Source organism: Aplysia californica, unplaced genomic scaffold (genome assembly GCF_000002075.1).
Source record: "Aplysia californica isolate F4 #8 unplaced genomic scaffold, AplCal3.0 scaffold00053, whole genome shotgun sequence".
Taxonomy (NCBI): Eukaryota; Metazoa; Mollusca; class Gastropoda; order Aplysiida; family Aplysiidae; genus Aplysia; species Aplysia californica.
Genome location: NW_004797323.1, coordinates 1,200,473 through 1,212,321, shown reverse-complemented (window position 1 = coordinate 1,212,321; position 11,849 = coordinate 1,200,473). Strand labels below are relative to the sequence as shown.

General features: G+C 38.6%; 1 protein-coding gene across 2 annotated transcripts in view; it reads right to left on the bottom strand.

Annotated features, from left to right (window-relative positions):
• Positions 1–11,849, bottom strand: part of LOC101853767 (helicase with zinc finger domain 2) — a 166,906-nt gene that overhangs the window by 142,143 nt on the left and 12,914 nt on the right. For both annotated transcript variants that reach the window (XM_005092802.3, XM_013079486.2), the window contains exons 2-5: positions 6,857–6,969; positions 6,435–6,465; positions 4,367–4,567; positions 286–322 (exon numbers count right to left, since the gene is read on the bottom strand). In XM_005092802.3, coding sequence (XP_005092859.1) covers positions 286–322; positions 4,367–4,567; positions 6,435–6,465; positions 6,857–6,918 — 331 coding nt within the window. In that variant the 5' untranslated portion in view covers positions 6,919–6,969. The remainder of the gene's footprint in view (positions 1–285; positions 323–4,366; positions 4,568–6,434; positions 6,466–6,856; positions 6,970–11,849) is intronic.

Sequence of the window (11,849 nt, the reverse complement as noted above, 5' to 3'; positions counted from 1 at the left end):
TGTGATTGTTATTCTTTCATTAATTTCACCTATGGTGCTCGCAAGTATTTGGTTTCCCAAATGAATAATTTAATTGTCACAACTGTGACTATCTAAAGTGTGATGGGTTACGCCGTGCTGCCTTCTCTCATGTTACCACTCCGTTCCTGACGACAGATCGTCAAAATCAGAAACAATCATCAACTTACAGGTAAGTCTCGATTGTTTCTTTAATTATCCTCTAAACATAGGATTAGCATTTCACTGCGCATACAGTGAGAGACAATGAACTAAATGCAGACTCACCCATATCTGCATCTTTGAGGGCTTCTTCGTTCCTCCCCTGAAAAGAATAAAAAGAATTTTTCAAATAAAAGTAGAATCAAGTAGAACAAAAATCACCAAAGCAAAGATCCATTTCCATTCCTGATTTTGCTGCAGAGGGAAAAAAAAACACAATAGGTTAACACTAAAAACCTGTGTAAGCAAATTATCAACAATAAGACAGAACTATTCATGTCAATATAATTTTTTTTTTAACACAGCCTTAACTTGGTTGCAAAGGAAGAAATCTATTATATGTGAACAGCGTTGCAAAATCAGGCGCTTGTAAAATAATGAAATCGGAGTAACAGGCATTTTCCCATCACTTTGGAATTTTTTTTTTCAGATTTTTATATTTTGGCTTAAAATTTAATATCTTTTAGGTCCATACAAAAAAACACATTTCCATGTGAATTTTACTGAGAAAGACATTGATTAAAGGCACAAAATATGTCATTTTTCAGTTTCCAAAGACTGTAGCTATTGGAGATACCAAACTTTGGCAGCCATTTTCTCGTTAATTTCACCACTGAAGTCAGGCAACCTCACTTCCTTCAATCACAAATATCTTGGATTCAATTCAAGATAAACAGATATTTATTTCAATGGAAGCAACGCAAATAAATCAGTTTTCAGATTATCCCAATAACTCCACGTGCCAAAAAAAAATTGATGAGCGCCTGATTCCACAGTGTCATGACACATATTGTAAAAGCTGTATGTCCCCATCAACATTGTTCAGATAATTAATGAGGTAGGCTGCTTTGACCTTGCCTCTCTAGACCAACTTGAGCAATGTGAGACAAATCCCAGCTAAAACACAGACATTTTATGGAATATCTCCACAGTGCAGTTATCTAATAACAGGACTGAGAATGGCATACCACAAAAAAGGCTGAAAACTAGGGGGGTCCAGGGGCATGGCCCTCCCCGAAATTTTGAAAAAACCAGGCATAAAATAGCTAAATCTGGTTGTTTTGGAAGGATTTGAGGTCTTATTTGTTACTTTAACTTTAGAGAAAAATAATATTGTTTTAGTAGAGGTTTTACGGAGCTCGCAACAGCATACGGTCATATGAGCGCCAGAAGATTAGAGGTGTTACAAGAGAGTAACAAACATTAAAAAGAAGAAGGGGAGATAAGGACAATAGATGTTTAATAGGGGTACTTGTTTATACCGTAACCTCCCGAAAACAACCAAAACCTCTCAAAACCACCCGAAACCACAAAAAAACCGCCCGAAATTTTGCTATGCTATCTATCGCTCTATGGATAATATATTGATCTGTAATACAATATTATCGTATTTGGACACTTTTTTTGTTTTAGTAAGTGTTTTACTGCACTTGCAACACGAGAAGGTCAAATAAGTCCCGAAGATTAGAGGTGTTACAAGAGAGCAACAAACACAAAAAAGAAGGAGGGGAGATAAGGGCGATAGATGTTTGATAGGAAAGAAGGGGCAAACCACACCAGAGCACCCGCCAACCACCCACTTGGATGCTTCTTGATCCTGAATAAATTATTTAAACTAAAAACAATACAATAGCATTATAAGAGACAATATTTCACTCGGTTTGACTTATTTGTTTTAATTTAAAACACTTTTTATTTGGCATGTACACAGGACAAGTACTTGATATAAAAATTGTCTTAGGGAATTTTTGGTATATGCTTTAGTTTTCATTCTACGGCACCTAAAAAATCAGCTTATTGCATAACTGAAAAAAAGGGGAAAAATCACTTTCTGATGCCTTTTATCAAAAGCTCCATGCGCAATCAAAAATTCCTCACGACAGTTTCTAGAACCTGGTGTCGTTAATAATCTGTGAAAGTTACATTAAAATCGAACGACATACAGTAAGACAATAGGATAAAGTGTGTGAAAATAGCATTTTAAGAAAATGGCCGATAAAGGTCAGAAAAAGCCTAAATAGTTTTCTTTCCAATTAGAAACCGTAAAAACATATTTTAAACTTGAACATGACAACTTCTTGATAATATTTACACTGTAGAAATAGAATGAATGTTCTTTTTTAAAATGGAAACATATAAGCTGTGTAAAACATGCCTTTTGAGAAAAAAGTGCTAATTATTTTCTTTTTAAAATTCTCTACCCTTTGGTCTAAAATCCCTTCAAACACCACATTTAGGGTATAGAAACGCTATACGTTTCCGGACATTTATTGTCCAGGAAATATAATATAATAAGTGATAACCCAAGTTTTAATAATTTCACCCAAAAACATTTTAGGGGTCACTTCTCCTTAAAAGAATACTTCACAACATGCACAAGATAACAGGAATTAAATATCGCATCATTACATTGTGTAAAAAATCTGTAGTTTTTAGTTTTAGCAGAGGTTTTATGGCGCTCGCAACTGCATAAGGTCATATGAGTGCCAGATGGTTTGACGTGTTACAAGAGAGTAACAAACATAAAAAAGAAGAAGGGGAGATAAGGACGATAGATGTTTGATAGGAAAGAAGGAGCAAACCACACCAAAGCACCCGCCAACCACCCACTAAATCTGTACTTGAATACTACTATAACAGTAATTAAAATTCTAAGAAGTACAGGCTATTAATTGCAACCTGAGCAGTCGCTCATCACTTAAAACAAAATAAAGAATGAAGTTGAACAAAGATTTCACAAACCATCATTTTCTCTTATAAAAAGAACCAAGAACCAGCCGGCAGAATATTTTATCAACAGAGCGATAGATAGCATAGCAAACAACATCACACCATTGACATTTGGGTGGTTTCGGGTGGGTTTTGCTTGGTTTCGGGTGGTTTTGGGAGGTTTCGGGAGGTTCCAGTATAAACAAGTACCGTTTGATAGGAAAGAAGGAGCAAACCACACCAGAGCACCCGCCAACCACTCACAAAAATAACAATAACTACCTAAATACTGTCAAAAAGAAAGTAAACCATTACTATACATTGTACATACATCATTCTTGAAGAATGATTCTTGGGATGAAAAAAAAAAATATTCACAGAGTTCACCAATCGCACTATTCCCAACGCCACAGGTTACTGGCATCACCATCATCAAAATTATCTCCTCTCGAAAGAATATCAACAGTGTGCTTCGCCATGATGAAGAACAAGCAGACAAGACCGAAAAAATAAGAAAAGGCTACAAGGTTGTGGTATGCATGGGCTAAAGTCACAACAGTTATCCACGTAACTACCGGTACTCGATTGTCCCAACTGAATGCAATTCTACCAGTACTGAAGGAGAATAAAAAGTGCTTGATTGAATGGTATCGGCCAACACACGGATGCGCACGCACCTCGGTTTCGTCCAGCGAGCAGTTAAAAAACTTCTAAAATTATTATCGTCTTTTATTAAATTCATTTTTTTTTAATTTGTTTTTTTACTCTTACTACAATATTATTAAAATACGAAACTCGGAAAAAAGGCGGAGAGCTGTTCGGATTAGCGGGCTGTGGTGTTGTAATGAGCGGAATTCCGCCTTTAAGCAGACAATTCTCAGCCCTTGGGGGGGGGGGGGGGGGGGGGGGGGGGCCAAAATCATACTTACAGTTTAGCATGCACATAGCGAAACTCGCACATAGCAAACAGATTTTCAGGTTCCAAATTTTTTAATACACATAACATTTTTTGTATTCATAGCAAAATTTGAACATTTGGAAAAGATTTCTTGCTGTGAGCATGCTACACTGTAATTGAATTTCACATTCTGCTCATATAATGTTGTATAGCCTAGGCTTCTGTGTGCCCACCTTCACACGTCACATGAGCAAGAGGGTGGGCGGAGGGGGGGGGATTAAGTAAGCCAAGACAATCACCTGTATAAATGACAACCTCCCACTTTGGGATTTTTTATATTATAATGGCATGGTCTAAGACAACTACTATTCTCCTCGACAATGGGTAGTCGTCTTAGACAAAGTCGACAGTTCTATTCATTTTCACATTTCTGTTTAAAACTTTCAGGATTCTTTCTCCCAAACAAGACAAAACATAAAATTAGGACAACAAGAACAAAGTCTTCAATTCAAACAAAAATTTTTTCTAGAAGAGGCTTACCGTCTTGAGACTACAGAGAGAAGCATTACAGAAGAGAACCCCCATAAAATGCTTGTCCACGATGTGATAGAATGTCCTCTCCAGCTGACGGGCAACAATGAGCGCATGCCAATAAGTCTGCCAGGAGTCCTCGAAAGCATCTTCACGGAACAACGCATTCCCTTCATCTTTCAAATCTTGAAGGAGTCGAAGGACAGTTTGCTGAAACAAAAGACCGGACCACGTTAACTGTGTGGCACTTTCATAGCCACTTAAACATATTAAATTCCGTTTACCTTACATCAAACAAAGAATATATTCTTTACACCAGTGTCAAGAATCTTTTCAGTTTGGTTAATTTTTGTTGTTGTTATTTCAGACAGAATTGCTGAATTATCAGTAAGCCCTCATTGAATTTCTATCAGATTCAGACTAAACAGCATCAGTCTGTATAAGAGATATAGAATAGAGAAAACCATTACAATAACAACTTTGAGAAGAGACACTATAAACATGTGCATGGTACATAAGCTTTTCACATGACAATTACAACAATGCAGTCCATAATATTCTCAAAACATTTCCCCCTGCTAAAAAACAGAGGTGCATAAACTTTTCACAAGACTTTTACAATGTATCAGTCAGTCCAAAACATTTCAACAACATTCTACCCAACAAAAACCCATAAAGCGGTTGAATAGCTGAGCTCACAATAATTTACACTTCTCTACTTCACGTAAATTATAGGATCCATAACATTTTCATAACAAAATGTGCAACCAAAAAAGCCACACAGACAGACAGACAAAACAGAAAAGCAAGAAAGCTTAATGCCAATGACATCATGAAACATACCGTGTGCTGTCACATGTTCATGGGTGGGCACTAAGCCTTCTATACACAGCAGGATGTAAGCCTACTAATGTGTGTAGTAAAGGTAAGCAAAGAGTATACTAGCAAAGCTTTTCTCTCCCATGCAATTGTACAACTTGATGAATGATTTATGTTACTTGAAAGTTGCAAATTAATACTTATAGGACTCAACTCTCGATATTTATTTTGGTTTTCGAAATAGAAATTCAGTTAATCATTAGTTTTCTTACCTGTCCTCAGAGGAATTCGCGCCTGCAACCCGCAACTTGCGCAACTTTTGCTATTTTCGTGAGTCCGCGAAATTTAGCCAATTTTCCGCAAAAGTTGGAAAAATAATAATAAAATTTCATTAATAACCAAAACCAGACCTGCCACTCATCCCCGCTGATAACCAGATTTTTTTGCTCCAAATCTCAAGCATCCCGATTTTCCCAATTTCGATCACTCATGTCCTAATTTTTTATTCCAGTCTGTTGCGCCGGATTTTCTGAAAACGCACTCTGCCTTCTTCTCCATTGCGGGAAGTACCCATTGAACTTTTTGTCAGTAGGAACACGGAGCATTATTTTCCGAAATATCGATGCCGCACTTAGTATTTGACTCGCCCTTAGTTGTGTTTGATCTTTGCCCGCACTCCGAATCTTCTGATGATAGCCTGATAACTGTTGCAGTTGTGACATATAAATAATCGATAACATTCGTACAAAACAAGCCTTGTCCGAGGTCTAGTAACTGCGCGTTCACAAAAAACACTTGGAAGAGCGACAGTCGTTCTTAGTTTCATTTTTATGACAATCTGTGTCAATAGATTCTATATTTCATACATATATGACATTTGCTTGTGCATAGTCCAGTTGTTGTTTTTTGGTAGACATTCACATTCACTTTTGATTTTGATCAAACAAAACTCATGTTGGTTCCTTTACTTAAAATGAGCATACCAACAATGTATTCCATGACACTTATTTTAGCTATACACGTCTTGCAACTTTTCTTGCAACTTTAGCAAATTTTTCTTGCACCTTTTTGCAACTTTTGCTTTTTTCAAAGGCAACTTTCTCCGGGGACAGTCTTACAAAGACAAAGAAGTAAAAAATTGGGGATTCTATTTTGTTCCCACTTTATCATTGTTTTCAGGGTTCCGTTTAAATGGACTCCACTGTATCTGATCACTAACAAATAGATTTTGCGACCATCAAACAGGCACAGCACTTACTTTGTTCGTAATCTTTGGTTCTTCATTTTTCCTGTGGAAATTAAAAAGAAATGAGAAAAGTTATTGGTCTCATAACAATGAGTAAAAATAATATGTAAATTTGCATCATCAAGTCCAAGACAGTCTTTAGTTTCACAAACTAATTATTTTTTTTATAACCTTGTCCCAAACATCATATATGACAATTCGATTTAAAGCAACCTCACAATGATGGGCAAAAGTACATAAATTTATTTCAGCAAGTCAAAGTACGGTTTAAAAAAACGAATTCAAGCAAGAAGTACAGAACTTGCTATTTTGATGTATTCGAGAAAAACTCCGTCCAAGCAGCTCATGTCTGTTTGCGATGTTTCACAGCTGCAGCTTTCAGACAACTCTAACACTGGCATGTTCATGTCATGAACAAATTTGGAGACACTCACCTCAAGGAAGGCAAATATGGCTTGATTCGCTCATGCCGTGCCTGTCTGATTTTGTCATCCATTTTGCCACATCTAAGATAACATTTCCAACTTCCACCCCATTTTTAGAGGTCCTGAAACAAACAATAAAATTGTTTTTAAACATGTCAATGAACAAGTAGAATTTGAAAGGATTTGTAATAAAATCATAAAAGTCTAAACCTGTTGTCGTACGATTAGAGAAACGTAAAGCACAAAGCACAGAGAAAAGCACAAGAAACAAGTCCAGAAATATTACTTAAGGGTTAAAAACTTCCAACCTCCCAAAAAGTAACTGACAAAAAATAATAGCAGTGGCAAAACATTAATACATTCTAAATTACTACTTTCAAGGAAACATAGCATGAGTGTCAGGGATGCTACAAAAAAACATTTCCAGATATACTACAAGTTAAGCACCAATATCATATTTTGTCATTTTGGCTCCATTTCTTTGCCATATATTTTAAGACATGATGCAAGAGGGTTTTCAAGTGATCTTTTCAAACAAATACAAAAAAACTTGACCCAATTTCACAGACATTCACCATTTGTGACTCACCATCGATCTGTCACTAAGAGATAGTGCTTTAGAGTGGCAGAGTCATATTTCTTTTTTTCCTCCCACAAGTGACAGCACAGTGATGAGTCCGAGTATTGATTCAATTTTATTTGCGCGGTGACACAGCGTTTATACTGCACAACCTGCATGTCACAAAATAATGTTGTGTTATGATTATCAGTCTGTCGCCGGCAAATTTCTGGGTGGTAACGAAAGCGAATGTGAGATCTTCACTTTCCCAATCGAGCCTCGGTGTCACATACAGTAGTCTCCACCTAAACGCACGCCATACTAAAGCACGCTCCGCTCAAACGCACGCTTTCGTCATCTGACAGGTTTTAAATGCAGTAGTCTCCGCCTAAGATCCCGGTGCTCGGGAGCATGGAAATGCGGGATCTTAGGCGAACCGGGATCTTAACCGATGAACCTAGGGAAGAATCTATGGTGACCCATGCTAAGGCTCACAGTCGGTAAAATGGTCTCCCTCCACTCTACAATGAACTGACGTGACCCCTTGGTGGGTTTATGACGTATGGCGAGCAAATAGTGGTTAACCTTGATGACCTATCACGGTGCATAGTGGCATGAGGCGTGCCATTTTCACTTATTATCCTATCATGAGTCTCAAGATCTACGCTTATCCAGTTGCCCCTCCTCTTTACTTGTCAAAAATTTGTAGCTTTCCATCTCTGACAGAGTCCCCCCCCCCCCACCTCTCCAAATCGCCTTTGTCGTTACACACCATTACGTTGTGAACCCACCAATTAAAATTCAGTCTGTCTCGCAAATTCGGGAGTACAGACAACTGCTGCAGTGATCAAGGAAGAGTTCACGGTTCGATGTGATCCTGCCTGGAGTGAACGTGTAGGCCCTACCCACCCAGCAAGTGATGCAAGCTTAGGTGGCGAGCTCAGGTGTGAGTGCGATGCGTGGGGAAAACAAACGCGTCGGTCAGTTCACACCCCGGTGTGATCCCGTCTGGGGCAAACATTGTATCGCTTCATCGAGTTTTACAACGTGTATGTGATCACATTCACGATAGTGGTTGATCTTTGACGAGACGGACAGTTTATTGATCTCAACTTTTCACTCTATGTTGATCGGCTGTGCTCTCCCGGGTTTTTGTTTTACCAATTATGATCTGAAATGCGGGATCTTAGCCGAATGTAGACCATCAGAGCGGGATCTTAGGGGTGACTTTTGTATAGTAAAAATTCTGTTTTCCTAAAACAACGGGATCTTAAGCGAACCGGGATCGTAAGCGGTGGGATCTTAGGCGGAGACTACTGTATATAATTTAGACGTACAAACGCACGGTCACTCCCTCTAAACGCACGCTCCGATCTGTGAAACACGCTGACAGGTAACTATAATGTTTAGTTAGTAGACTTTAGACCTAGGCATGATGCGCGACTAGCGTAAATGCTGTAAAACACAAGAGAGGCCTCTATAGGATTAAAGATTAGCCAAGTAAGCCTAATCAGCTGAGCTCGAAGAACTTATGACGTACTTTTTCAACGAATCATTAACGGGAGAAGCTACCCTTGAAGACCATTTTCTATGTTTGTTGCCCGACATCAAATCCAAGTAGGCTACACATATAAGTTAGACATAGTAAAATCTCTTGAAACGCAATTTTATTTTGGCATAATTAAAGCGGTTGCTATGGAAACGGCCGCCATCTTGAAAATAAACAATGAATTTCAAATCCCTAAGGCTGTAATTTTAAGTTGTAAAGCACTATTCCCAGTGACACTGGGAATAGGCCTAGAAACTATTCCCAGTGACACTGGGGATACGACCAGAAACTATTCCCAGTGACACTGGGGATATGCCAAGAAACCACTGGCAATAAGGCCAAGGGCAGAGTTGTTCCCAGTGTCACTGGGAATAGGCCCAGAAACTATTCCCAGTGACACTGAGAACTGAGAACAGACGGGCCAATTAGCCTATTGTTCCCACACTGATCTACATGGGCATGATGATGGTGATGGGTTACTAAATACTAGCAGGGGCGAAGCGTCTATATAATCAAATAATCACTGCTTCCCTTCCTAATTTTGAAACATTGTCGCTGTCAAATTCATCCATAAATGTAAACCTCTTAAATTAAATGTCAAAAGACGTTCGTAATCAACAATGAACAGTATGCCTAACATTCAAAACGGTTTCACAGCCACAGAAATAGCCTCCTCACCCCTCTCGGGCCACTCCATAAGCAGTCGCAAGCTTTGATTAAAAGTAAGCTTAAAGTGAGGCTGGAAGAGTCCACCAATATAGTTGAAGGGAACATGTGCATAGCAGTCTAAGCTGTTTCATTGTCACATATACCCAGTTCACCCCTTTGTTGTTTGTTTGTTTAGTATAGGGTTTTACGGCGCTCGCAACTGCATAAGGTCATATGAGCGCGCTTTCACCCCTTTGGGGTCACAGTTAAAATCAATCTCAAGCCCTGATTGTGTAAGCTAACTAACACCGGTCAAGTCTACCTCACAAATGTGAGGGGAACTAACTCCTAACAATCTCTTCACTGTTGCAAGTACTTGCTTTTTTTCCTCGACTTTTTACCGTCCTATAATCAGATCGTGACCTCGATTATGACACCAGCTCCTGGCCGCGGAAGGCTAACAAAAACAGCCAAATGTAAAATTTTATTTTTAAAAATTGTCATGTTCTACCAAAGAGTTAGACTCACTGGTAGATCTATAACATATAGATATAGTACTGACGTCTCTGCTTCTTTGCTTTGTGTTTATGTATTCACATCTAAAGTTTAATTTAATTTTAGTTGGAACTGATATTTAATAAGATACTTTCCCGATTATTTTGGCGGTTGAACATACAATATGAATTCCGGATTTGTTTTCATTCACAACTCAGAGTCGCCGCCTCGAGTAAGATTCCTGTGTCATATCTACAGGCCATATCTGGTCCCGTTTCACTTTGATTACCCTGTCAAACAAGTCAGCCTTCGCCCCTGAATACTAGATCTCTGGACTATATCTAATTTAGATCTAGATTGTAGATCTAGATCTAACTAAACTAAAGTAGATTCTGGTGAGAGTGGGAGTTGTTTTTTTTTAAGAAAAAGAAATGATCCTATGTTTGCTGGTTATTCAGTCGTAATTTAAATGTACGTGTGTAGATCTTGATCTACGTGTGTAGATCTTGATCTAGATCTTGATCTACATAGGCTACGGATTTTGAAGACCACGGTATAGGACAGATAGAAATCCTTCCCTATTCTTCTCTCTTAAACAAGATCTAGATCTAGTTCTAGATCTGTATTCTACGGTCAAGTCTAAACCCTAAGTAAGAGAAGAGAACAAAAGTACTGAACTCAGTGAACTGACTGAAGTGAGAAGAGAGTCTTTCAAGGCTACAGTGCAAAGCCTTCTGGTTTTTTTATGCAAAAGAGTTCCCTTGTCACTGGGAATAGTTTCTGTACCTATCCCCAGTGTCACTGGGAATAGTCACTTCGAAATTTTAAATAGTACAATTTCACTTTATAATTTGCCATAAAGGCCAATGGCCTTCATAAAATTGAAAATTCTGTTGGGACCTACAACGGAAAAAATGTCTTGCAATTTCTTGCATTTATAATATTTCCTTCGGATCTCTCCAAAGTCTAGACATTCGGTTAAGATGTGTCTAATGGTAAAATCTGTGTCGTATCCGACAGAGAACGGCTTCTCATCTCCCTGTAGGAGGTATTTGTGGGTCAGTGCCGTGTGTCCGATGCGCAATCGAGTAAAAATGACTTCATCTCTTCTGGAGAGGTCCAAAGTATTTTGCTGTTCCAGTTTGGGTTTTATATTATACAGTTTATCATTTTTCAGTTTTTCCCAGTCATTCTCCCACAGACTGGAGGTACCGCACGATTGATAAAAGGCAAACCTGGGAATAATAAATAGATATGCACCTTCACAATACAGTCACCCAGCGTATATTACCCTAATTTTCCACAATTTTCACTTCTGAAAGTTGCATGTCACGACCTCAGAACACCACTTTGAATAATTCTTGATTTTAGTAGTTTTAGCATAATTTATTTTATCGCGGCCCTTATCGCGTTCCCGTGCTGTAGAATCTTCGCATTGATAATCATTTCTCTAGATTTAAACAATAAATTTGTAAACAAGTTTCTTTCTGACAGTAATTTTCTGTCTAAGATCACTGCAACAGTCCGAAGACAGACAGACGGAATGAGGGAATGATAGAAAGGAGGAAATTTGCACAAAAAGTTTGCCAGATTTTGATCAATCTCCCCCCGTCCTCTCTCTTCTTTCTCTCCCCCCCCCTCTCTCTCTCTTCTTTCTCCCTCCCCATCTCTCTCTTCCTCTCTCTCACTCCCTCCCTCCCTCTCTTCCTCTCCCTTCCTCCCTCTCTTCCCCTCTCTCATTCTCTCCCTCC